This window comes from Falco biarmicus, chromosome 3, assembly GCF_023638135.1.
Source record: "Falco biarmicus isolate bFalBia1 chromosome 3, bFalBia1.pri, whole genome shotgun sequence".
In the NCBI taxonomy this organism is placed as follows: domain Eukaryota; kingdom Metazoa; phylum Chordata; class Aves; order Falconiformes; family Falconidae; genus Falco; species Falco biarmicus.
Genome location: NC_079290.1, coordinates 77,969,845 through 77,991,868, shown reverse-complemented (window position 1 = coordinate 77,991,868; position 22,024 = coordinate 77,969,845). Strand labels below are relative to the sequence as shown.

General features: G+C 42.3%; 1 protein-coding gene across 4 annotated transcripts in view; it reads left to right on the top strand.

Annotated features, from left to right (window-relative positions):
- The first annotated feature begins 2,692 nt into the window (after positions 1–2,692).
- Positions 2,693–22,024, top strand: part of FHOD3 (formin homology 2 domain containing 3) — a 417,034-nt gene continuing 397,702 nt past the window's right edge. For all 4 annotated transcript variants that reach the window (XM_056332746.1, XM_056332744.1, XM_056332745.1 and 1 more), the window contains exon 1: positions 2,693–3,274. In XM_056332746.1, the coding sequence (XP_056188721.1) occupies positions 3,110–3,274 (165 nt within the window). In that variant the 5' untranslated portion in view covers positions 2,693–3,109. The remainder of the gene's footprint in view (positions 3,275–22,024) is intronic.

Below are 22,024 nucleotides of genomic sequence, written 5' to 3'. Positions count from 1 at the left end.
ACAGCTTTGCAGCAGGAGCAGAAACTGGTGACTAGAAGAGGAAGAAGCAAACTATACAGAGCCCTGGCTCAGGCTGATGGAAAGAGACTGCAGATTCAGGAGGCCTCTAAATAATATGTAGAAAGGTGGAAAGCCATTCAAATACAGAGTTTAGATGCGTATCTCTCCCTCTACACACACGCACTCACACACACATGCACACTGACCTCGTCATGTTATTCTGTTTCATCCAGCAGATCTGTTTTCTCTTTCCACCTCTATTGATTTAACTCAAATTGAAACAAAATCGAGCTTCTGAAATTCAAAAGTCCATAGTGGTCTGGGGATGTTTACACTTGGGAAAAAGTATAGATAGATGCACCTCAAAGCTCTGGCTGACTCGGGATCCTCTCATGTTTGTATCGCTCTATTTCCTTTCTGCAGCGTGGTCATAAAATGTATCTCCAGTAGCCACCTTGTATTTAGAAATCCAGTTGAAGATCATAACATACAACATCTAATTCTTCCTTGTGGGATTTAGAGTCTGTGGCTAGACATTTTTGTACTGAGCCTTACAGTTATCTGATCTCTGTTGGCTCCAAGGATTGCACTCATCCTTTGTTTTCCTTTTCAAGTATTGGAGGAAAGATAGCTGACGGTGTTACATAGACTCTATACAAAATCATGGCTTCCATGATTTATTTACTCAGCCCTCCAAGCATTAATGCCTCTGCAATGAGACAAATGCCATACATTAATTTAGCAAAAGTCAGGATTAGTGCAATGAATTGCAAATATAGCAACCTCATGCCACCTCATTGATTAGCAGAAAACGTACAAATTCATTTTTTAAAAAATGAAAGTTTAATATATATAGTAATTAAATAAATAATGATTAACAAAGCCAAAATACTCTGTTTAATTTTAGCTTTACATGGTGGCAAAAATATAAAACATAAATAAACAGACAAATATGCAGAGATACTGTTTTCTCTAGAAACTAAATTATGGGTACTAAAGTAGATACAGACATATATTTCTTTGTAAAATATGAATTTTAAATCACTTAGATACAAACGTAAAAATCAGGACTTCACCACGTGTAACTTCCAATAGAGCATGAGAATCACAGCCAAGAGGTGGTGACGAGAAGTGGGGTGAGACAACCCATAGGCCCTAAGGTGTGGGAAAAGTAAAAAAGAAGTGGATAAAACATGGGCAGTGAAGTATCTGAAATGGCAAGATAGCTTCTGGGTTTTAAAATCCTTCTTGATTTTAGCAGTCTTTATGCTAGATGTTTTTTTTCTGAAAATATCCATAACTGCTGGGAAAATTGAATCATGACAAATTAGTCCTGAGAATAACAGAAAAAAAAAAAAAAAAAAAAAAAAAAAAAGAACAGACCACATGTGGACAGAAATCCCCTTTTGTCCCAGTGCTGACAAATACTCCCAAACCAATAATCATTTTGGGAGGAAACAGTTGCTTCATGCAAACACTATGATCTAGAGGTCATGCTTTCTTGCTTAAGACACATTTCTGTGATAAATCCCCCGTTTCTCACAGTGCTACAGCTTTTGTCGCACAGCCCTCTCTGTGAAGGACAAAAGGATTGGCAGTTACGAACCACATCCATAAAGTATGGTGCATCCTTTTGGGTAGATGCTCAGCCTGTGCAAATATAGCCCTTCCTCCAGGACGGCAAGACCCTTCTTTCTCTGGATTTCACCTGTGATTTATTTCACAGTCCTTCTCCTGTGTCCCATGCCCCAAAGGTGAAGACCAGGGCACGTGCACCCCTGATCCGCACAGATGAGGTTGCAGAATTGGCAACACAGCACAGATTCAGCTGGAAGAGCGGGATGCCATGCTCCGTGCCTGTCCCGGTGCCCAGCACCGCGTCCCTGCCTTCCCCCATGACAGGGACAGGGCAGGCCTGAGGCGAGAGGACAGGCGAGGTGCAGGGCTCAGTCCTGCTGGGACCGGGGAGCCCGCCCAGGCCGTACGCTACGTACAGCCCTCATGGCAAAGAGGGTTTTGCACAACTACAGAGCAACCCACCCAACGATCTTGGTCGCATACCCAGGCTTCAAGTCAGTTTCTAATAAATAAGTAAATAAATAAAATTTTTGAAGCAGGTATTATCTACAGCTTCCTTTTTCAACTGGATAAATATGCTACTGAAGATTAAGGACACTCGGGACGTGTGTGACAGCAGGACGAAGCTCAGTACCCGCGCGCCGGCGGCGGGCACGGCGCTGTGCCCCCGCCGCACTGTGACGGGCTGGGCCGGCCCTGGCCGCCCCCCGCCCGCCGCCCCTCTCCGCCCGCTCCCGCCAGAAGGGCCGCGGCGGGGCGCGGTGCCCCGGGCGGCAGCCGTTGTCCCGCCCTGCAGCGAACGTCCCCCAGCCCCGAGAGGGGAGAGGTGCAGGGGGAGGGTCCCTGCTGCCTGCCCCATCCCCCCTGCCGCAGCGGGAGAGGCTAGCGGCCCTGCTCGCTTGCTCTTCCCCCTCCACGCGGCGGGCGGAGGCGGGGGATTCCGGGCGGGCTCCCCTTGCCGCCCGGCTCAGGACGTCTCCTCAGGCCGGGGGGAGGAGGGGGCCGCCCGGGCGCCCTTGAGGGCGGCGCCGACGGTGGCCGCGGGGGGGCGCTGGCCGCCCTCTGCCCGGCGCTGCTGGGCTGCTGTGCCGGCCGCGGCAGTCCCGCTGTCCGCTCGGCGCGCAGCGGCCGGGCATGGGGGAGCTGCTCCTGCTGCTGCCGCTGCCGCCGCTGCTGCCGCTCTGCCCGCGCCCTGCGGCTCCGGCGCCGCCTCCTTTCTCGGCCTGAAGCGCTCCCGTACTCGTGGATCCCGGCGGGGAAGGGGCCATGGGCCGCCTCCCGGAGGCGCGGCGGCTGTGAGGCGGCCGGCGCTCGCTTGGGGAGCCGGGAGGCTGCCGGCCGGCCAGCCTGCGCCGAGGGGGCTGCGGCTGGGAGGGGAGTGCCGCTCGCAGCCGGCGGCCCGCCTGCACGCAGCACCTTGGTGCCGGTGACTCGGGGGTGCCGGTGACTCGGGGGTGCCGGTGACTCGGGGGTGCCCGCTGCCCCGCCCGCGCCCCCGCCGCGCCCGGCCGCGGCGGTGGATGGCCGCGCCATGGCCACGCTGGTGTGCAGGGTGCAGCTGCTGGATGACACCGACCCTTTCAACAGCACCAACTTCCCCGAGCCCACCCGGCCGCCGCTGTACACCTTCCGGGAGGACATCCCGCTCGCCACCCAGCTGGCCGGGGTGCACCGCCTCCTCCGCGCCCCGCAGAAGGTACCGGGGGCTGGGGGCTGGGGGTGGGGGGCACTGGGCTGAGGACAGCGGCCTCCCCGCGGGAGCCCGGCGGCGGGGCGGACAGGCCGAGAGGCGGCGGGCAGCGCCTGGGCTCCGCGCCCGGCCGAGGGGCTGCACCGCGGCGTCGGGGCCGCCGGCTCCCGTGCTCCGCCGGCGCTGCCCCCCCGGCCCGGCAGCATCGGCGTCTCCCTGAGTCCTGGGGAGAGGCCGGGGGCGCGCCGGAGGGGGACCCCCGTCGCCCCCGTCTGTTCCCAAACTGCCCTGAAGGGCAGCTACTGCCTCTGCTTTAGCTGTAGCTGCTGTTCGTTTTCCTCGGGAGAGGAAAAAAAAAAAACCAACAAAACCCCACCAAACCAAAGCCCTACCAGGGTGTCAAATACTACGTGCCCGACCCTTGCTAGCAATGTCTGGATATCTGGGGATACCGAGGAAGAAACGTGCTGTTTGAGGGCAGCCGAGCTGTGAGGATCAGGGTCGCGCAGGCGGGATCCTTTGCTGTGGTAAGGTTTAATGAGCTAGGCAGTTACAGCCAGGGCTTTGGTAAAAATAGCTGTGCGTCTGCTGCCCTTGGAACAATTGGTACTGCTGGTCCCTCTTGCGAAGAGCTGCAGCGTGTTACTGCCGTGGCCCTTGTCAAATCTTAACTATCTCTTCTTGCATACTTCTTCAAATACATATGCTGGCATATGTAGTTCTGCCCTTGAAGTCAGGCAGCTGGGCATGATCCCTGAATTTTCAGTTTTCAAAGCAATGCCATTGATTGACATAATAATAATGTCTTTTCATTATTATCTTGTATCTGCACATTAGTTCTGCAGAGTGCACCGAAGAAAAAAGGAAAAAATGCCCACTTCTTTTTTCCTTCCCAGAAGAAAACAAAGTAAAAGTTGTAAAACTTTTCTCTGCTCATTGGTGAAGTGGGAGGAAAATACTCTCTTCACCATCACTTGTTCTTGGGAGCTTGCAGGAAGATGACAAAGGGCTGTGTGTGCCCTTCGATTTAAGGATATCCAAAACCCCATTAAAGTATTTTAGAGAAAAGCTCTTGGAGCAGACAGAATTTTTGCATTTGTAGAACGGTTCCTCACATAATAGTTGCCAAGGATACAGCATCCAGCAAACAGAGCTCTGCCTAACGCACAAAACCTTTGGAAGCTCTTGGTGTGCTGGGTCAATTCTGTTTTCATGTGCTCAGTCGTCCCCAATTCAGAGGCTGGTCCCATTGTTTTCAAGGGAGGCTTTTTTTAGGAGTCAGAGCTAATTAAGGGAAAAGCAGGATGAATTCTGACACCTAATGAAGTAAATAAAAAAATAGTGTAAAATCTGGATTTACACTTAATTCAACCTAATTTTCAAGGATGTTTGACTATGTTGTGCTTTGTGTTTACTTTGAGTTCAATACTGTCTTGGCATATTTTTTTTTTAACCGTATACTAACCAAAACCTCCCCACAGTTTAGTATCTTAGGAATCACCCAAAATCCATGTCCACTTCTATACGTTTAACTCTTGCCCTGCATTTCAGCGTGCGGCATGTTTCTCAAGCTTAATTAACATTTGGGAACTGGATTTGGAGACTTTGGATGAAAGATGGCCTGTCTCTAGAGGTGCTGTAAACCTAGCTATTGAAAGAGCTACTCTGCTAAAGGCAGGTCCTGGCCCAGTGACTTGTTAATCTGAGGTTATGACTCTTGCAAACATTTTGTTTCTGCTGTTGCAGTCATGTGGGAAGGCTCATTGAAATCTCCGTGCATTATTACAGTTACATTTGTTTTACAGAACCAGGGCCTTTTGTTTCTAGAATGCCTTAATTTTATCTCTTGGTCTTCTCTTAGCTTCTACAGAAGAAGAAAGGGTGTGTGTGGGGGGAATGTTGATGAGATTTGTTTACCTTTAGTAGTTATACTGAAAGCTTAGTTCTTCGTGTGCGCTTGCAGTTAGTGCTACCTTTGTGTTTGGCAGTACATCTTTGTGATTTTGTAGAGCCAATTGAGTTGTGTCACTTTTTAAGGACAGGCTTTCCATTTTCTTTTTTGGAGGTGGGGATATTCTTTCTGCAGCTTTTCCTCAAGACGATATTGACTTGGTCTCTAGAAGATCACCACATTTGTTGACTGAGAATGATTTTGCTCCATTTCTTCCAGAGATCAGGATACACTGTGAGCTCAGAGGAATGCAGCTATCAAAGCAGGGTGTAGGTTGAAATTCAGGTGTCAGTTCATGTTGACACGTTTGGGGCTTGACTGATTACCTTTGAAAATTAGTGAGCTAATGGATTGATGGTCCATTTAGTATCTATATTATGTGACTAGAGCAAAATATTTTGAAACAGACTTAAAATGTATTTGAGGTGTAAACTCCTAATGCTGATGTCTAAATCATTCCTGAAATCTTATTGGCTTTCTTGCTAGCATGTTCAAATGATCAGTGCTAGTTTTCTTTCACCAGTTTTTATGTTACCATCTTTTGACTTGGATGAATATTCACATATTCTCTGGACAGATGTGCCAGCTTGCTGCCTTCAAATCACTGCCTGGTTTGTACATCTCTTAGACAATGTATTGCTGTGGGATGTACTGGAGAGAGTGAAGTCAGTAGTGGGAATCCAGCTCACTTCAGTGGGTGTCAGATTTCGCCATTGCTGAGTTGAAATTTGTAGTGACAATGGTGTTTCTGTAGTTAATAAAATGACTTGTATATTACAAGTCATTGTAAGTTACGTATTATAAACAATTATTAAGAAAACCATTTAAAACTCAAATGAAAAATGCTTTGTGACCTGTCACGGTATGTCATTAGTAGCCTTTTTGTAACCCACAAATGTTATAGTATGACTCCAAAGGGCAGCATTTCTTTAGTCTGGTTCTTTGGAAATATAACTCTTGATTTCATAGGTTAGTTTTACTACTACTTCTCTTGAAACTTATAAGTGTACTGGAGTCTGGATGCAAGTCTAGATCTATGAAGTCTTCTGAGTGGCACTGTTTTTAGATCTTTGTGGGGGAGCGCTGTGAAGTTAGGTGACTGAATTCCATGAACACTGGCTAGGATGGTCTTTACCATGCTGAATACATTGAGTATCTGGATCACGTGGAGCACCTAAACTGGTTGCTCTGGAAGACTGACAAGGTTCTGCAATCCTTTCTTTGCTTGGAATTAGGTGCCTAATTGTTACCTCCTCCCTCATCTACACCCCCCCCTCTCCCCCCCCCTCTTTCTGTGCACACAACTCTCCCTACAGCTGTATCTCTGGATGCAGCACCTTGCTGTACCCTGTTGTGCTCATTTCTGCCTTGTGTGTGTGGCAGGTATGCCTGGTACACACGTGCTGAACTGAACCCTATGGGGCAGGGCGCTGCCATCAGGAATGCCTGCCTTGGTATCCCCTGTGGTTTCAGGTACCTTGGTGCTGGATGATGACACATCATCTTAGTTGCCGATGCAATGAAGTACCACAAATTCTGTTATGGTATTTTTAGCCACACTTACAAATTATTGCTGAGTACCTAAGCCATGTTGCAGAACTTTAGTGGGTTGCTTACATTGATTTGACTACACAAGGTGCCATTTTGGATTTGGCTTTTACAGCTTTGTTTCTGAGGATTTTAGGTCTCTTACTGTCTGTTGTATGAACAAGAACTAGCTCTAATCTGGAATCTGAATTCAGACGTCCTTTTTGCCCATTGTTGTGAACTTTGGGAAAATTCAGAACTAGATCTAAATTTGTGGCTCAGGCCCAGTGCCAATAAATACGCTTTGAATCTAATTTGGTAGTTTGGGTTTGTTGGTTTTGAATTGCTTTGAGTTACTTGATACTTATGACTTGCTGACACAGGGTCGTTCAGGAGAGTGGAGATATATATATGGTCGATGTCAAGTGCTGTGCTTTTTTTAGAGGTCTTCTTCAATTATAACTTACTCATATAATTACAGCAAGCTGAGTATGTTGCCATATTCTGTTTTCACATCCCACAGCACTGTTGAGTGTTGGGGCAGCTCTGTAAGAAAAACATGTTTACAGTAATATAGGAAATCATGCAGTCTAATTTATTAAGAAAATGTAATTGAAATACTTTGTGTAATAATGGAAAACAAAAAAAAAAATATCTCACAGTGTGTATGGTATACCGGTGGTCATGGTGGAAAGGGGAGATACAGTATATAAGGGTAATTGTTTTGACCTCCTGTTCCCTCTGAGAAAACTGGAGGCAACTTCTGTGTTTAAATCTCTTCCAAGAATTTGTAATTGGGAACAGTGTCATTCAAAAAACCAGTGGTATAAGCAAATAAATCCAATGAGCACTAGAGGGATTTGGGAGTTTCATTCATAAAGAAACCATCCAGATTTCCATCTTCAGCTGCTGTGATTTAGCCCTAGATTAAAGCCAGGGCTGACACTGGGTCATGGTGTGATATAAACTGATAGCAGGGGCTGTTCCACTGGGTTGTGTCCTGGCATGGAGCTCAGCTCTGGGATTGAACTCGGTGCCAGGCTATATCCTGGCATCAACTTCAGGTTTTCTGAGAGCGAAAAACCTACCAGCTGGCTTCTTTTCCCTGGGTTTCCTTGAAACACAGTGGCATTAAGAAATGCCTTGGTGCACAGAGGCTAGGCAGAAGAGAGGGTGGTTTGGATCCTGATCCTGCTGGAGGTAGCAGTAAGTAGAGCAATCATTCTCTGGAGAGAGTACTTTTGGGTTAGTTGTTATGCTCTTCATGGGACCTCAAGAACAGAAGATGGAAACTAGAACATCATCATTGTTCCAGTGAAAATGAACCCACAGGCAGGGAAATCTTCTGCAAGTGTTGCTGCTGAGGACTGGAGAATATTTCAGTTGAGGGCTGTCAAGATGTCTAGGTCTTTCATATTTTCCCTGAGGCATGTGGATATCAGGCCTCTTTCTCATTCTTTGAGAGAAGGGGGGATTTAATACAATGGTTGTTTCCAAAGTGTTCTGGATCCAGCCAAGTATTTCTGGAGCTGACAAAATCCCATGCTTCAAGAGATTGCCCCTGTAGTGGCTGTGTGTGCTTGAATTTTCCAGGGAAGTATTGAGGAGGACAGAGGGAATAGGATCCAGCTCTGTCTTCTGGCTTGAAAGCACAAACTGCATCAGTCCTGTGTGAAACACAGTGGTTCTGTGGGAGTGCAATGTCCGCCCGAAAGCACAACTGTGAAAAGGTGCCCAGTCTCCAGCAGCTTACTGTCTTCTGTGGTGTGGGCCTTCAAAGGAGCGGGGATACCGTGCAGCAGATACAAAATAACTGTCAAATGCTAGGCTTTATCTCCGGCAGTTTAACCTAAGAGGACTTTGAAGTTCTTGCAATGTTCTTCTGACATGTTATAGTTCAGGCAAGCTATAGTTCAGTTCAGTTGTTTGATCTAGGCTTAAAAGCTGTATTGAAAAAGCAGAGGAACAGACCTATCCCAGACATCTAATTCCTGAATCTGATGCTTCTCTCTTGCAAGTCTCTCAGTTTGGTGGCTCATAGGTCAAGAGTCTTTCTAGAGCTCAGTGTCAAGAATGATGGGAGTGAGCCTGGTGGTAGTTCTCAGGGTACCGCTACATTTTGAAATTACAGATTGGTTAGATGCAGCCTCTGGAAACTTGCATCACCATGTGTTTACTGGAGGTCTGTAATCAAACAAAGGAGATGAATAGAAAGAAGTTAGTTATCGTACCCCAGGTTCATACTTGCAGTTGCAAATTGACATTCTCTTTCAAAACCAGTTGTAGATGTCTCCCTTTATTTCAAATTCTTCCAAAATTTTTATATGAAGATTGCTAATGGCTCTAGTGAGCAAGAGATTAAGATTATTTCAGTCTATATCTTCGCTGGTGCAGGAATGGTCAGACAAAGATGTGAGACCTGGCACATTGCAATCTTCTCTTCTTCCTGTGCTGTCCTAAATAAGAACAAGAGTTCTAAAAACTTTCAGGAAGAGTTTTCTCTTTCCAGTGTTTGCACAGCTGTCCTGTCTTGCCAGTAATTGGGATCTAAATGAGAGTCTCTTCTTTCTCTCTGATCTTGCTCACCAGATTGTGAGGAAGAATATTACAACCCTTGTACAACTGTATGCAAGGCAGCCAGGCTGTAAGTTGCCCATCCATCACATTATCACCTATAATAATGCTACTTAGTTTTACAGTCCACTTCTTTAACCAGAATTCAGCCAGGACATGTAGGTACCTCTACTCTTTCAAACAGTGTCATATATTTTTTGGTGACACTGAGTGGTCTGGGTCTATACACCTTCTTTGGTAAACAGTGCTTCAGTAGGCTGTACCCCTGTGCTAAGATACTACTTTATTACTGGCTCAGAGGAAGGAGTGCCAGTTACTACGTCTCTGTCATCACTTTCCACACCACCTGGATTACATTATATTAACTTTATATTGTATTACAATTATTAGTAAGATGGCAAGGAATGTTGTTACATATTTTTAGCAGAGGAACAAGTTGGGACAAAAGTAGCAGTGAGCTCTCTAGTAGGCCCAGCTCCATAGAAACATCTGCAACCACCTGGCATATGAAACTATTGAAGTAAAGGTGAGTGAGACTTGAAAGTTCACTTTCCACATGTCATCAGCTTAACACATATATATTAAAAAAATGCATTGCAGTTTCCAATTCCAAACACTTAAAAAGAAGTAATTCTGTCATCCCCAGCATTTTAAGAATGCTATAAAAGAAAAAAAAAAAAAAAAAAGGCTTAGACCTTTTCCTTTACTTTCAGCATGACTACTTGACTTTAGTAGTCATATTGCTAAACTGACCCTCTGTTTTGTGATGTTGATTTGAAATGCAAAGTCCTGGAAAATTGCTAATTTTGATCCCAGGATGCCTAGTCACTAGCTAAACAAGAGCAATGTATTATTATTAATCTTTTGGTCATGATTTTACATGGTAGTGCCGAGTAGGATGAATAGCAAAGAGTGGGGCGACTAGAAAACCAGCTTCATCTCCTTTTAGTTCTAGTTCTAGAGTGGCTTTTAAGGCAAAGTATGTATACTTGGAAAAATATGATTTGGACAGGCATTGCCTTCTGTTTACTCACATATCTTACATAACTGTTGATATCAGGAACATGAGAAAAAGCTGCATAAATAAGTTGAAATATAAAGTCAAGTCAGGTGCATGTTATTACATGCAGCAGTGGGGGTGTGTGTATGGTTTGAAGCGGTATGGTCATCAGCCACACAAATAGTTAGCTGTATCTTGTGCTTTGTGTAGGTAAACCAGTTGTATTGCTTTAACTCTATTGATACAGATAAAGCAATTTAATTTTCCTCTTGTACATAGCATGCCTGATTATGTTGGATTAAAATGCACTTACAGATACCATGTGTTTCCTTATTTAGGAAAGAAAGTTATGCCTTCATCTTGGTTTCTGTGCTATCTTCTTTTAGAAACTACAGTCTATGCCAATTAAAAAACATAACTATAAGTAATATCAATTAAAAAATAAAATATGAGACGTTTCAGCACTGTTCTTTGAAGCTAGTTACCTCAGATTTACTAATGAGCCCTTCAACCTTTGTAAGTAAAATTGAGAAAATAAGTATTTTCTTTAGGATTGTAAATATACTGTTGCAGCCACATGCAGCAGCTTCAGCTGCTGGTGAGCTGCCTGGGGATTTTTTGTCTAGCTTTTTTTGGTGGTTCTGTTATCAGCAAGGAGATGAAGTTCCTGGCCTCTCTCTGGTGGGGCTGCTCAAAGTGTTTGTTGTGAACCACGTTTGGGGGTTGGCAGAGGAGGCAGCTCTAGCTGTCATAGCTGTGCCAGCTAGGTTGCTCATCCAAGGCTCACACGCAACGTAAGGCTAGTTGCAAAAGCCCATCCTGTCTGTTTTCTTATTTCATTACTACAAGGTTATTTTACAGCAAGGTTTGCAAGGAAAGAGTATAATAGCAGCGTGTGCAACCAACAGGAATCTCATCCGTGCTAGTGAAATACCAAGTGGGGACTCATGTCTGGTTTTTGTCAGGGTGGAACAAAAAAAAAAAAAAAAGAAACAAAATTCTGAATTTTCTCTAAAGCACCAGTGATGACCCCATTCTAGCTCTGGGGTAGGTAGACATAAATAGACTTCAAATACTTGGAAACACTTGGCATTTTATGGGAAGTGGAGAAATCGAAAGAGCTACATCTCTACCCTCTGTTTATGACCATACTTCAGCAGCTGTCCCTGGAACGTGACCTTTGGCTCAGCACACAAAGAGTTGTGGGTTTTTTTCTCCTTCATCTGTAGCATTGTGAGGGAGTTGGCTTGCAAAAATCTTGAGTCCTCTGCTTTCTTTATGGGAGGTCTTCGTGTCTCTGGTGGGGGAGACCCTCCCAGGTTTAGCAGGCAAAGAATTAAGGGTACCTGTTGAGCTTCATTCTTTGCACCTGAGAATTGTAGCAATCCTGCAGGGCCTGAGCAATTGAAGGCAATGAGTAGCTGGAGAAGAGGGAATGACCAACAAAGGGGAGAAAGGAAATGGTGTTGTTTTCTGTGACCCTTGGAAGAAGGGGGAGATTTCTGAAAGTGAGTTTCATCTGTGCTGCCCTATTTCACAGGTAGTTTTGTGTTGGTTTTTTTTTTTAAAAAAAAAACTTGGTCACTTTCAAAAGGGTGCAAGGACTGAGGGCCTGATAGTGGTGAGTTCCAAGGAAAGGAGGTGAACTGCAGGCTCACCTGTGTCTGGTTATGGAAGTGTGTTTGTCCTAAGGTTAGTGCCTTCTGAATTTTAAAAGCTTCCCTCATGAGACACGTTTTATCAAAACTTCTTTTTTAGGTGTCTTTATACGAAACTGCAATGTGGTTTGGAAATGGGTGTTTTTTGAAAAACTGTGCCTGAGGAAGAAAATGTACTGGTAAATTATACCATTTCTGCTTTTCAGTCTTTACATGTGTTTCTTTTTTGTTTTCATTATTCTTTATTTCAAGTATTCTGTATCATGCTACTAGTTGACTCAAGCTTGAATTATAAATGCAGAAGCCTGTAACTCTCCAGTGACCACAAGTAGGGTAGGCAGGCTTTATTCACAAGTGGAAAAGCAGGGTGTAAGTAAAACATGGTATTTTATTTCAGACAGACGTGATTGATTTAACCTGTCTTAATATTCTAAATGATTAATGTATTGCAGTGATCATTGCTGGTCACAGTTGAAGGAGTCTCATTTTACTGTGAATTTTTTGTTCTGGTTTGATTGTAACATATGAGATGTTTTTTCTCTTGTGGCTGTACAAGGCAGAAAGCAATGCAACTTTTCTGGATTTAGTATCTGCTGTTTTGTTTGCCTGTGACCCATGCATTCCCTTCCTGTCTTATGCAGCTTTCATTTTACATTGCAGTACTCCTCATTATGTTTGCGTGTGTCCCCTTTCCCCACTTCTGAGCAGAAGCAAGCTTGCATTATTGAAAGTAATGCATTTAGATTTGTTATGCTTGCCTTGCAGATGATAACATGTTCTTGCTTAGATCAATTGTTGCTTTTTATAGCCTAATGAAAAAGTTAGCGTCTGCAGTATTGTTTCAGCTGCTGTATGGTGGGTTATTCTGCCTTATGTGTTACTGCAGTTAAGAAGCTTCTTCTAGATGGAATTTTGGCTTAAGAAGGAAAATGAGCCGTTTTTCTGATGCAGCTGAATGTTGTCGGGTCAGTGTTAGACAAAGATCCTGATCTTTTAGAAGCTAAAGGAGTATAGTTTCTGAGACCTAGGCTCCAGTTCAGACGTTACAGAGTTATGCTTTTAGGGTTCCTGTCCTCTTAAAGGACTTTTTTTGCTTGGTTTTGAAATGTGGACAAAAAAAAGCCACCAGTTATGAATGAATTTATGCTAAGGCTAGGGTATGCCCATATCTTTGAGTTTCTGAACTTACTGTTAAGATTCTCAGAGTTCAGTTTTTCTGGTGCTTTTATTTCACTTGCTGAAGAGAAATGATCAGCACTCAAAAAAGTGCCTTTTGGAGAAATGACCACCTGTAGTAATTTTGAAATCTGGAAGCTTACGATAGTGGAGAGAATTGTCTCAGGATGCAGATATTCTTTTATAATTAGATGTGCTTTAACTTATAAGTGTGCTGAGCTTAGAAGTCTTCAGAACATGTACGTGTCTGTGTCTTTATCTTTTATCAAGTGGTCTGAAGGAAGCATCTCCTAATGCTCACCCTTACAAAGAGGAAGACAATACTCTTTAGGCTAGTAAGCTGTATCAAAAAAGATTAATAGTCTTGGGAAACTGGTAATGAAACACAACCTTACGCTTCCTCACATCACTGATTAACATTCAGCTCCAGTTTTAGTGTATGAGAGTCATTACTGTTTGATAGATCATTTAGCTATATCCTAGAGGATAAGCATTTGTGGTGTCACTTTTTTTCTTGGTTTTGGTAATCTCAAAACATTAAGTCCTATAGGTCCTATGTCTGAATCTGGCTGTTACGCAGCAAGATTATTTTTTTCTTTAACTTTTTTTAAAAAGTCTGTATAGTTGCAGGGAAAAAGCCTTGAAAATGCGACTCCTGAATATTAAAAAGACAGAGAGAGTTTAACATTTTTAATTAAAAGTTAACACTTGCATATATAAAAATATTGCTTGATGGAAAGAAGCATAAAAATATTTTTCTTTTTTTCAGTGTTACAAAAGACAGGTATTTACAAGCATCCTTGCAAATGCTGTTTTAAAACAGGTACTGTAACTGCTGCCTTGGCACAGAAGCTCGGGAGCATGCAAGGTGAGGACTGAGTTGTCTCCCTATTGGCAGTATTTTCGGGGCGGGATTGAAGTGGGCTGCTTTAGCTTTGTCAAAGCTAAGTCGCTTAAATAGCTGTCAATGAAAGTAAAAGGATATTGATCTCCAAGATTGCCAAAATGTTGTCCGTCTTTCATGAACACTAAATTATATTGAAAGGAATTGTACTAAAACTGTCATTTGTTTTAATGTTTTCCTTTGTGGGCTATCAATCAAGAAGGCAAGATGCCAGTGTATGCTCTGCCAGTAAAGACATCCACTAGCACATGTCTGTCTAGTGCTGCTCCTCCCAACGTTGGCTCCAGTTTACCATCACGTTCTCTCAACGTGTTTCAACATGTAAATGCATTGGCCGATATACAGCAATATGGCTGCCTTGGGCTTTAATCTTGGCCATTTTAAGAGTGCTGATTGAACTGCAGGCTAGAAATAGGCTTTACTCGGACATGCTGTATGCTGTCAGCTGTGTGCTGCTTGGGCAGTTTGTTGGTAACACGATATAATTAAAAGTTGGCAAAGGAATAGGTGGAACGCTGTCCGGTGATTTCTAGGATTTTATGCTTGAAGAATGCACCTCCTTAACTTGATGAAGTTGGCGAGTATAGTTACACTTCAAATAAGTAACTTATTGCATTGTTCTTCGATAGTTCTGGTAGGCTGCTAAAAGAATGCCCTTGCTTTAAAACTGTTCTTTAGATTGATGTTGCTTCTGTGGGAAAGTCATTGGTAATAGACCATAGCATTTGGAAATCATTACTGCTAGGTGTGATCTGAGTGACAAAAAGGAGATTAGAAATATTTTTCAGTGACGTGTAAGCTGAGCTATATTTACTTCCTTTATGTTGTTACGGTTTGTCACTGATATTCCCTCAAATACTTCAGAAAGATATATTCAGCTGACAAGGGGAGAATAGCTTGCTATCTCGTGAGTAGTCATCAGCTAGTGTTATTTTAAGAAGTCTCAAGGGAGATTGATTAAAATTATGCTCTCATGTTCTTCATCCACCAAATTAGATTTCTTGAAATAAAACCAGTAATCTAAATGTCTGAGATAATTAAACACCAACTTGTAAAATATGGTTTGGAGAAATATTCAAGTGGGGAAAAAAAAAAAAGCAAACAACCAAACAAACCACACGCACACCTATACCCCCAAACCCTCAAAACCTTTTTCCTCAGTGAATTCTTCTGAAGGAACCAGCAAGGGATGCAGGCTGCCAGGTGCTCAATCACTGTGTTTAGATGTTAAAATCAGGGAAGTGAAAACAAACTACAAACAATTACTGTAAAAATATTACTTTCTTGGATTATTGTGTGTACACATAGACGAAATTAAAACAATGTTATACCTACCTTTGTGCTCTCATGTTGGCTATTTGTCCACTTCTAAATAAGTCAAGTCAAGACCAAAGTGTGTTCTCTATGTCAGTCAGAGGAGGTTAATATTGAATTCGTGCCTGCATGTTATTTTTTAACAAGCTGGCTGTTTGACAGTTTTTAAGAAAAGTGACTGACTTTCCATGCTGCATTTCCATGTGGTTACTAATAATTTGTATGATTTGAGTTATTCCTGAAGGCAGATTGCTAAAAGAACCAAAGGCTGATGGAGTTGAGGTGATTGTATGCAAGAAGAAAAAAAATAAAAAGCGTGAAGGTCTATAAAGTTTCCCTGGCCTAGAAACAAGAATACAATCATGAGCAGGTTGTTAGCCAAATTCAGTATCTCTTGTAGACTGTGCTTTGTCGGTTGTAACTGTGTGAATAGGTGTTATGCCAAGGTATTTTGCAGAAGAATCTAGGAACTGAAATCCTTGTTTATTTTCAGGTATCTCTGTTAAATATTGATAGGATTTATTGTGAGAAATTCTATTTGGCTGCTTGGGGAAGTTTATGAGTGATTTGGCATGAGCGTTCTTACCAAAGTCCGTAACAGCATAGTTGTGTAACCTTGCACCTGTCCTACCAGGGAATTTGACTCTTATATTTGCTGCTGCGGTGGAACCAATTTTGGCTTGATTGTAAAGCTGTCACCACTGGGCAATGACCTGAGTGTTGCTCTTATTAGTTCACCTTTATGAGCTACTATTTGAAATGGGAAAACCTGTTTACTTAATCAGAAGCTAATTACTGTGTGTAGTTTGCTTTTGTTGTGGAGAAGGGAGGTGAGCACAAATCCCCAGCCACAGAACGCTTGTACAAACATATTGAGGTGTTTGGGTGATTACAAAGGCCTGCATAGCAAAGCAGTGTTTGTGCCATCTCTCATTCAGTATTGCAGCCTGCAATGTAGCAGAAGGTGCAAGCTCAGTTTACAGGTAATGGTGGTTTGTGAGTTGCTGTGAGTCAGCCTCCAGAAGAAGACAGATTTTGGTCATTGATAACTACTTTGTTAGTCTTGATGGATGAAACTATGGTGATGGGTATTTTGTGCATGGAACAACTGTCTTGAGTAACCAGGCCTGCTCCTTTCTTCCACCTTGGGTAACAGTGGAAGAAACCTTGCCTAGGGAAAGGCTGTACATGTTCAAGAAAAGTGCTTATTTTAAACCTGGAAATAGTATTGTAATTTCTTGGTTCTCAGAAGCAGTTTCTGGAGGGCCACCTATGAAAAGGGTGCAGCCATAACGTGCAGTGCTAACGAAAAGATAAGCTGGTAATGAAATTACATTTAAGTTGTATGTTGCAACCTAATGTTGAAAGCTTTGTGTACTCATGGCCATATTAAATTTGGGGAAATATGTATTGCAGAGATGCTTGCACTGGGTAGCATCAAGCTGACTTGCAATTTTTTGAGGTCATTAGATGAAGAGCTTCTGTTTGAATTTGTTGAAACCCCTATACACAGAAGGATATAACTGGTGGAGCTACTAGTCTAGTGCAAAAAAAAAAAACCCGAACAAAACCCTTGTAACAAAGGCAAAGCCTACCTTGCCCTTGGGTGCACATGTACATTTGTGGCAGAATGGGGAATGCAAAATAAGTGTTCCCTTTCCTGTATTAATTTTTGGGCAATAGCAATTGCTTCTTTCTAGAAACATGAGAGGTTTGGAGCCTGGACCATTGGCTCTTTGGGCACTGGAGCATGTGGGTGGGCGAAGGAGAGTAGCATTTGGGATTCCAGGAGAAACTCTTCAGCTGAAGGTCTCTTAATGGCAAAATTGGCATGAAGTTTAAATACCAGTGTTGCTGCTGGCAGATTTTAGAGTTAACGTTTTGTTTATGCAGCTCTCCTTTGAGAGTTGTGTTGTGCCCTTCACATAGTCTCTTAAACCTGTACGAAACAAACCTGTACAACAAAGGCTAATGAGCAAGCCTTTATTGATGCCTTGTTTTGTTCTTGTCCAGGAGAAAACACGTTTATACTTACTCTGATATTTTATGATTTGGGGGCAGGGGAATTACTTTGCTGTCTTTAAATTCTTCAAGCTTCTCTAAGTGAAAATAAGTTTCAAGTAGTATGTCTATTGCTTGGAACAAAAAAAGAACAAAAAAATTAAGTCTTTCCAGCTTCCCTGAAGTAAATGTTAAACTTGCACCAGCCCCTGAGAAAACTTTCATAACTGACTTCACGAATGAATTGGTGTCCAGCTATTTCATTAGCCTGGAGGAAAAGTGATACTTAGTCTCATCAGTGTTACAGCAGCATGTGTCTAAATTTGCTGAGGAAAACAGTGTCTTTTTAATGTATCTTAGATTACACATTTAAATTATGGTTTTAATATATTAGTTCAATGTAAAATGCCCAGTTAGAGAAAAAAATAGTCCATTTGGATACAGTTTTACTGCACAAGTGTAAATCTCAGGTTTGAAAGTAGTTAGTTGGACATTTGTTTGAAAAATTTTTGGGATGAAAAGTTTTACAGAAACTGTCTTAAGCGGTTGATTTGGAAACAGAGTTCTTGCCAATATTCAGTCTCCTCCTTTGCCTGAAGGAACCGGTATCTCCATTTCTCACCTCGCAGGAGAGGGCTGTCACTGTTAAATGCAAGTGGACCATTCCATGTTTGTATTAAAATACAAATACAATGTACAGGACAGTGGTGATGTTTGACAGTGACACAGGCTGCGATCACCCTAGTTTTGGCATGTTGAATTAGGTAGTTCACACAGGGAGGGTGTTAGAGACTTGCCTTTGGGATGTGCTTTTTAAAATGGGCTTAGGAGCCTTTTAGCTATTATGTTTCTTATTAGATTTCTAGTAATATTTGGAATAGTGTTAATAAGTAGGAACTCAGTTTAAAAAAATAGTATAAGTTTTTGCTATAGTAATTTAAGTCATCTAAATTGGAAAAAAGTAAAAAAGGAACACATAAATAGGAACCTTAATAAAAATATCACATTAATCTTACTGTTTGATTTTGGAACAGATTTTTTGAGTCACCATCAATGTTTTTGGAGAAACCATAGAAAATGAAAGATGGGAAGACATTTCCTTGAAAAAATACTTGTTGTTGGAGGAACACACCATGTTGGCCTATGTAGTGAGAGACTCTTAATGTGTAAGGTGCTTTCAGCACAAAAATATTTTAGTTAATTTTACTCTTACTTAACCAGTGTGTAGTGGGTTTGTTGTCAGAGGTGAGGATATTTTCTTTATGCTCTTGATGACGGAGTGCCAGCTAATACTTTGACTCTAGGCCAGACCTTAAAATAAGTAATTTTGTTATTTTCCTGTGTGTCTCCATAGCACAGTGATGGATGACTGGCATTTGGAAGCCATTTTCCTACTTGCTTAGCTGTTGCTGCTGAGGTTTTCTAGATATGGGTCAGAGGAGGCATTTTGCTTGGAAGTTTGAGTCATCTGAAGTGGATCCACTGGACTAGTGGGCCATGAGTATGGCCTTAATGTGCAGCTCAGCTGGACTCTTGAACGTTATTTTTCCAAGAGCTATTTGTAGTGACGCAACAGCTTAAGAAGTAAGTTTCTATAGAGTACTCTCCTTGTGTAAATTACAGTAATTGTTTTATTATCCAAAACCAAGGTGGTACTTTCAAACATATTTTAGATATTATTTGATTACTGAATGGACACTTAGTGCCTTTTGAGCACAGCTGATGCAAATCCTTTATCCTGTTTTTTCTTGTGATTATGTAATTTTATTGTCTATTGCTGCTTCATTAATGTGCTTTGATCATGCTGTCAAATTATTCAGTGTTCATAATATAAGACTAAACAGCTCATGGTTTGTACTTGCTTGTTGAACTTGATAGTTCTGCTTTTTCTCCTTCCTTGAAAAAAAAAATACACCGTACTTGATATTGGAATGGCTTTTTTGTCACAAGCTGTCATTTAGGCTTGTATAACAGCCAGCCAGCAACTGCTATAGGCTTTGCATGGATTTTTTTTGCATTTTTTAATACTGTTTTAGGTTTGCAAGCAAATGAAATGTTACTGAAAATTATAGAGCTATGTGAAGCTTAATGTATTTAAGGGTAACTCAGTGGAGTGGCTTGTAAATCAAAAGTACTCTCAGCAAAAGTTTAACCATAGATAGTGATGAATATAGATTCCCTTCTCATAGCATCCTGCTGAGGTTTTGGCAACCGCTATGTCCTTTCTAGTCAAAGGAAAGTTTGTTATCATGACTCCGTTGTTAAGCAATCAGGGCTAACCCTTCAGGAATGGGAATTACTGAATGGTGTGATTCCACTCTTTGGAAGATGATCATAGTGTACCAAAAAGGTCTGTGACTGGGGAAAATAATCTTTTGAATATTTTTTCCTAAATGTACCACTGTTCTCAAGTGTGACTTGTGTCACCTGATGTTGAATTCCAACCAAGGCTATAGCAGGAGGGAAGCAAGGATGCCTGGGTTAGCCCCTGATGTGTTATGTTTTCATTTATATGCTGAGGTGCTTTTAAATGCCTTTCTGCAATGTGACCCTGTGTGCCCTAAAGCTATGTAAGTGTTGTTGTTTTACGGATTCAGTTTTCTGGTTTGGTGTCTCACCAAACTGAGTGATTGAGAGCTTTTTCTGTCACCGTCTCTTGGACAGTTGTCTTTGCTTAGAGGGCACCCTGCTCCCCCTACAGCTTACAGGGACATTAAGGTGCATGAATATCTTTTAAAATCTAGACCATGTCAGTACTAGGGATAAAAAAAAATTACTTCATATGCCCAGTGGCTGAAAACTTTAATTCACTGATGCTTTAGTTCTCCAGAAGAGCCCAAGGTCTCACTGGTTGTGGCACGGGCTGGCCTCTGACCAGCTCTCCTGTACAAATTGACAGGTGGTCGCAGGGGACCACATCAGGTGTTCAAACCAAAAATCAAGGTATGAAGTGAGTCTGCTAAAATTCATGTGAATTAAAACACATCAAACAAAAATGTAGGTGTTAGTTAGCTTGATGTGGCCTTATATCCTTGTCATGTCGGCTATCTTCTCTTTGCTGCTGGCTCTGTCTTTATAGCCTGGCACAGTTTCTCAGTAGCAGTTTGATTGTCACCTAAACAGAGGTTGAGGTGGTTGCTGCTCTCACCTCTGCCTGGGCAGCCTGTGGTGAGGCTGGAGTTGATTTTAGGACAGGGACTGTCTGTGCCAGGACCCACTAGCCTCCACTGTTGGGGCTTTTTGGGGGACTGTGGTCGCAGCCCATGTTTCTATGTTGAGTGTAGCAAAGGAGCAGTAGGAGGAAGGCAGATGAACACCAGGCAAGGTCCTGAAACTTAGGGTCCAGTGGCTGTGGTGACCAAGACTGCAAACACTATAGGAGGGTTTTCTTGCTCCTCTGGTCTACTACAGACAGGAGAACCAGCATTGTCAAAGCTGATGGGGGGAGCCTAATGCTAGAGTTGAGAGATCCTACATAAGCTTAAATAGCAAAGCTTCACTCTCAGGATTTCTGTCTATCATGTACTCGCAGCATTGCTGTCTTTTGTATGCAATGCTGAACGTGTTGTGGTTCCCCTCCAGCAAAAGGACAAAGTTACCACTTACATAACAATTACAAAGTATAGTAGAAATTGACTGCAGATCTATACTTCAGGCTGTTGACAACCCCCTACCCTGATTATTTAATAAGTTGTTTCTAATGAAGGACTGTATTTATTCACTAGTAATCAATATTTTCTTGTGGTTCTTGAAGGGCAGTCAGGACAGATGAATTGTGTGTATTAACTTCTCTGTTGGTGCAGAGGGCTTGCAGTTACTCATCAGTGTAATTTCTTGTTATAAACATAATGCAATTTAATATCATAAACACTATGTCTAACTGGAAAAGATCATAGATTTCATTCTGTACTAAAAGTGTTTTGTGTCCCGATAAACATAAAATCAAGATGTTTATATTTTTTGCTAGTGCAGTTCATGGCACAACTTCTTACAATTAATCTATTTTAATTTTTTTTTTTTTTTTAAGATTATCTTCTCTGAATATGTTCAGGGAAAACAGCTAATTGAGACAAGAACAAACTGCCTTAAGAGCTGAACAAAATTACATACTCTAAGCAAATCCTTGTAAGCTAGGTTGCCAGAGTTTTCTACTTTGCTCTGAGATGCAGGAGGTGTTGAAGGTGACTGTGTGTGCAGATTTGTAGAAGAGCTGGGCTTACGATGAGGATGAGAAGTCAGTGTATAACCATGATTATGATGAGATCTGACTGTTATTCTAGAGGACACTTACTCTTTTGTTTGGTCCCTACAAATCAGGACCTTCACCTCTTTCTGCTTGGTATTTCCTATTTTTTTTTTTTCTTTTCTTTCCAATCTGAGCAGTCTGTGTGCTCAGAATATGTCTGTCCCTACAGGTGGCCATGTGGAATCCCAGTATCTTCTTTGGGAATTGTGTCTGTATATCTATGAGGTGTAGTAAGTGTTGCCTTTAGAGTAATCAGACAAGAGCATGTAAAATAAACCTGCAAACCCAGTCCTGTATAGTGCTGCCCAAAATGGCAGCTGACAAATTTCCTTTTTAAGAAAAAGCATGTGATACTGATTTTTCTTTCCAGCATTGCTTGCTTAGAATTCCTGTGCTGCTTTCAGA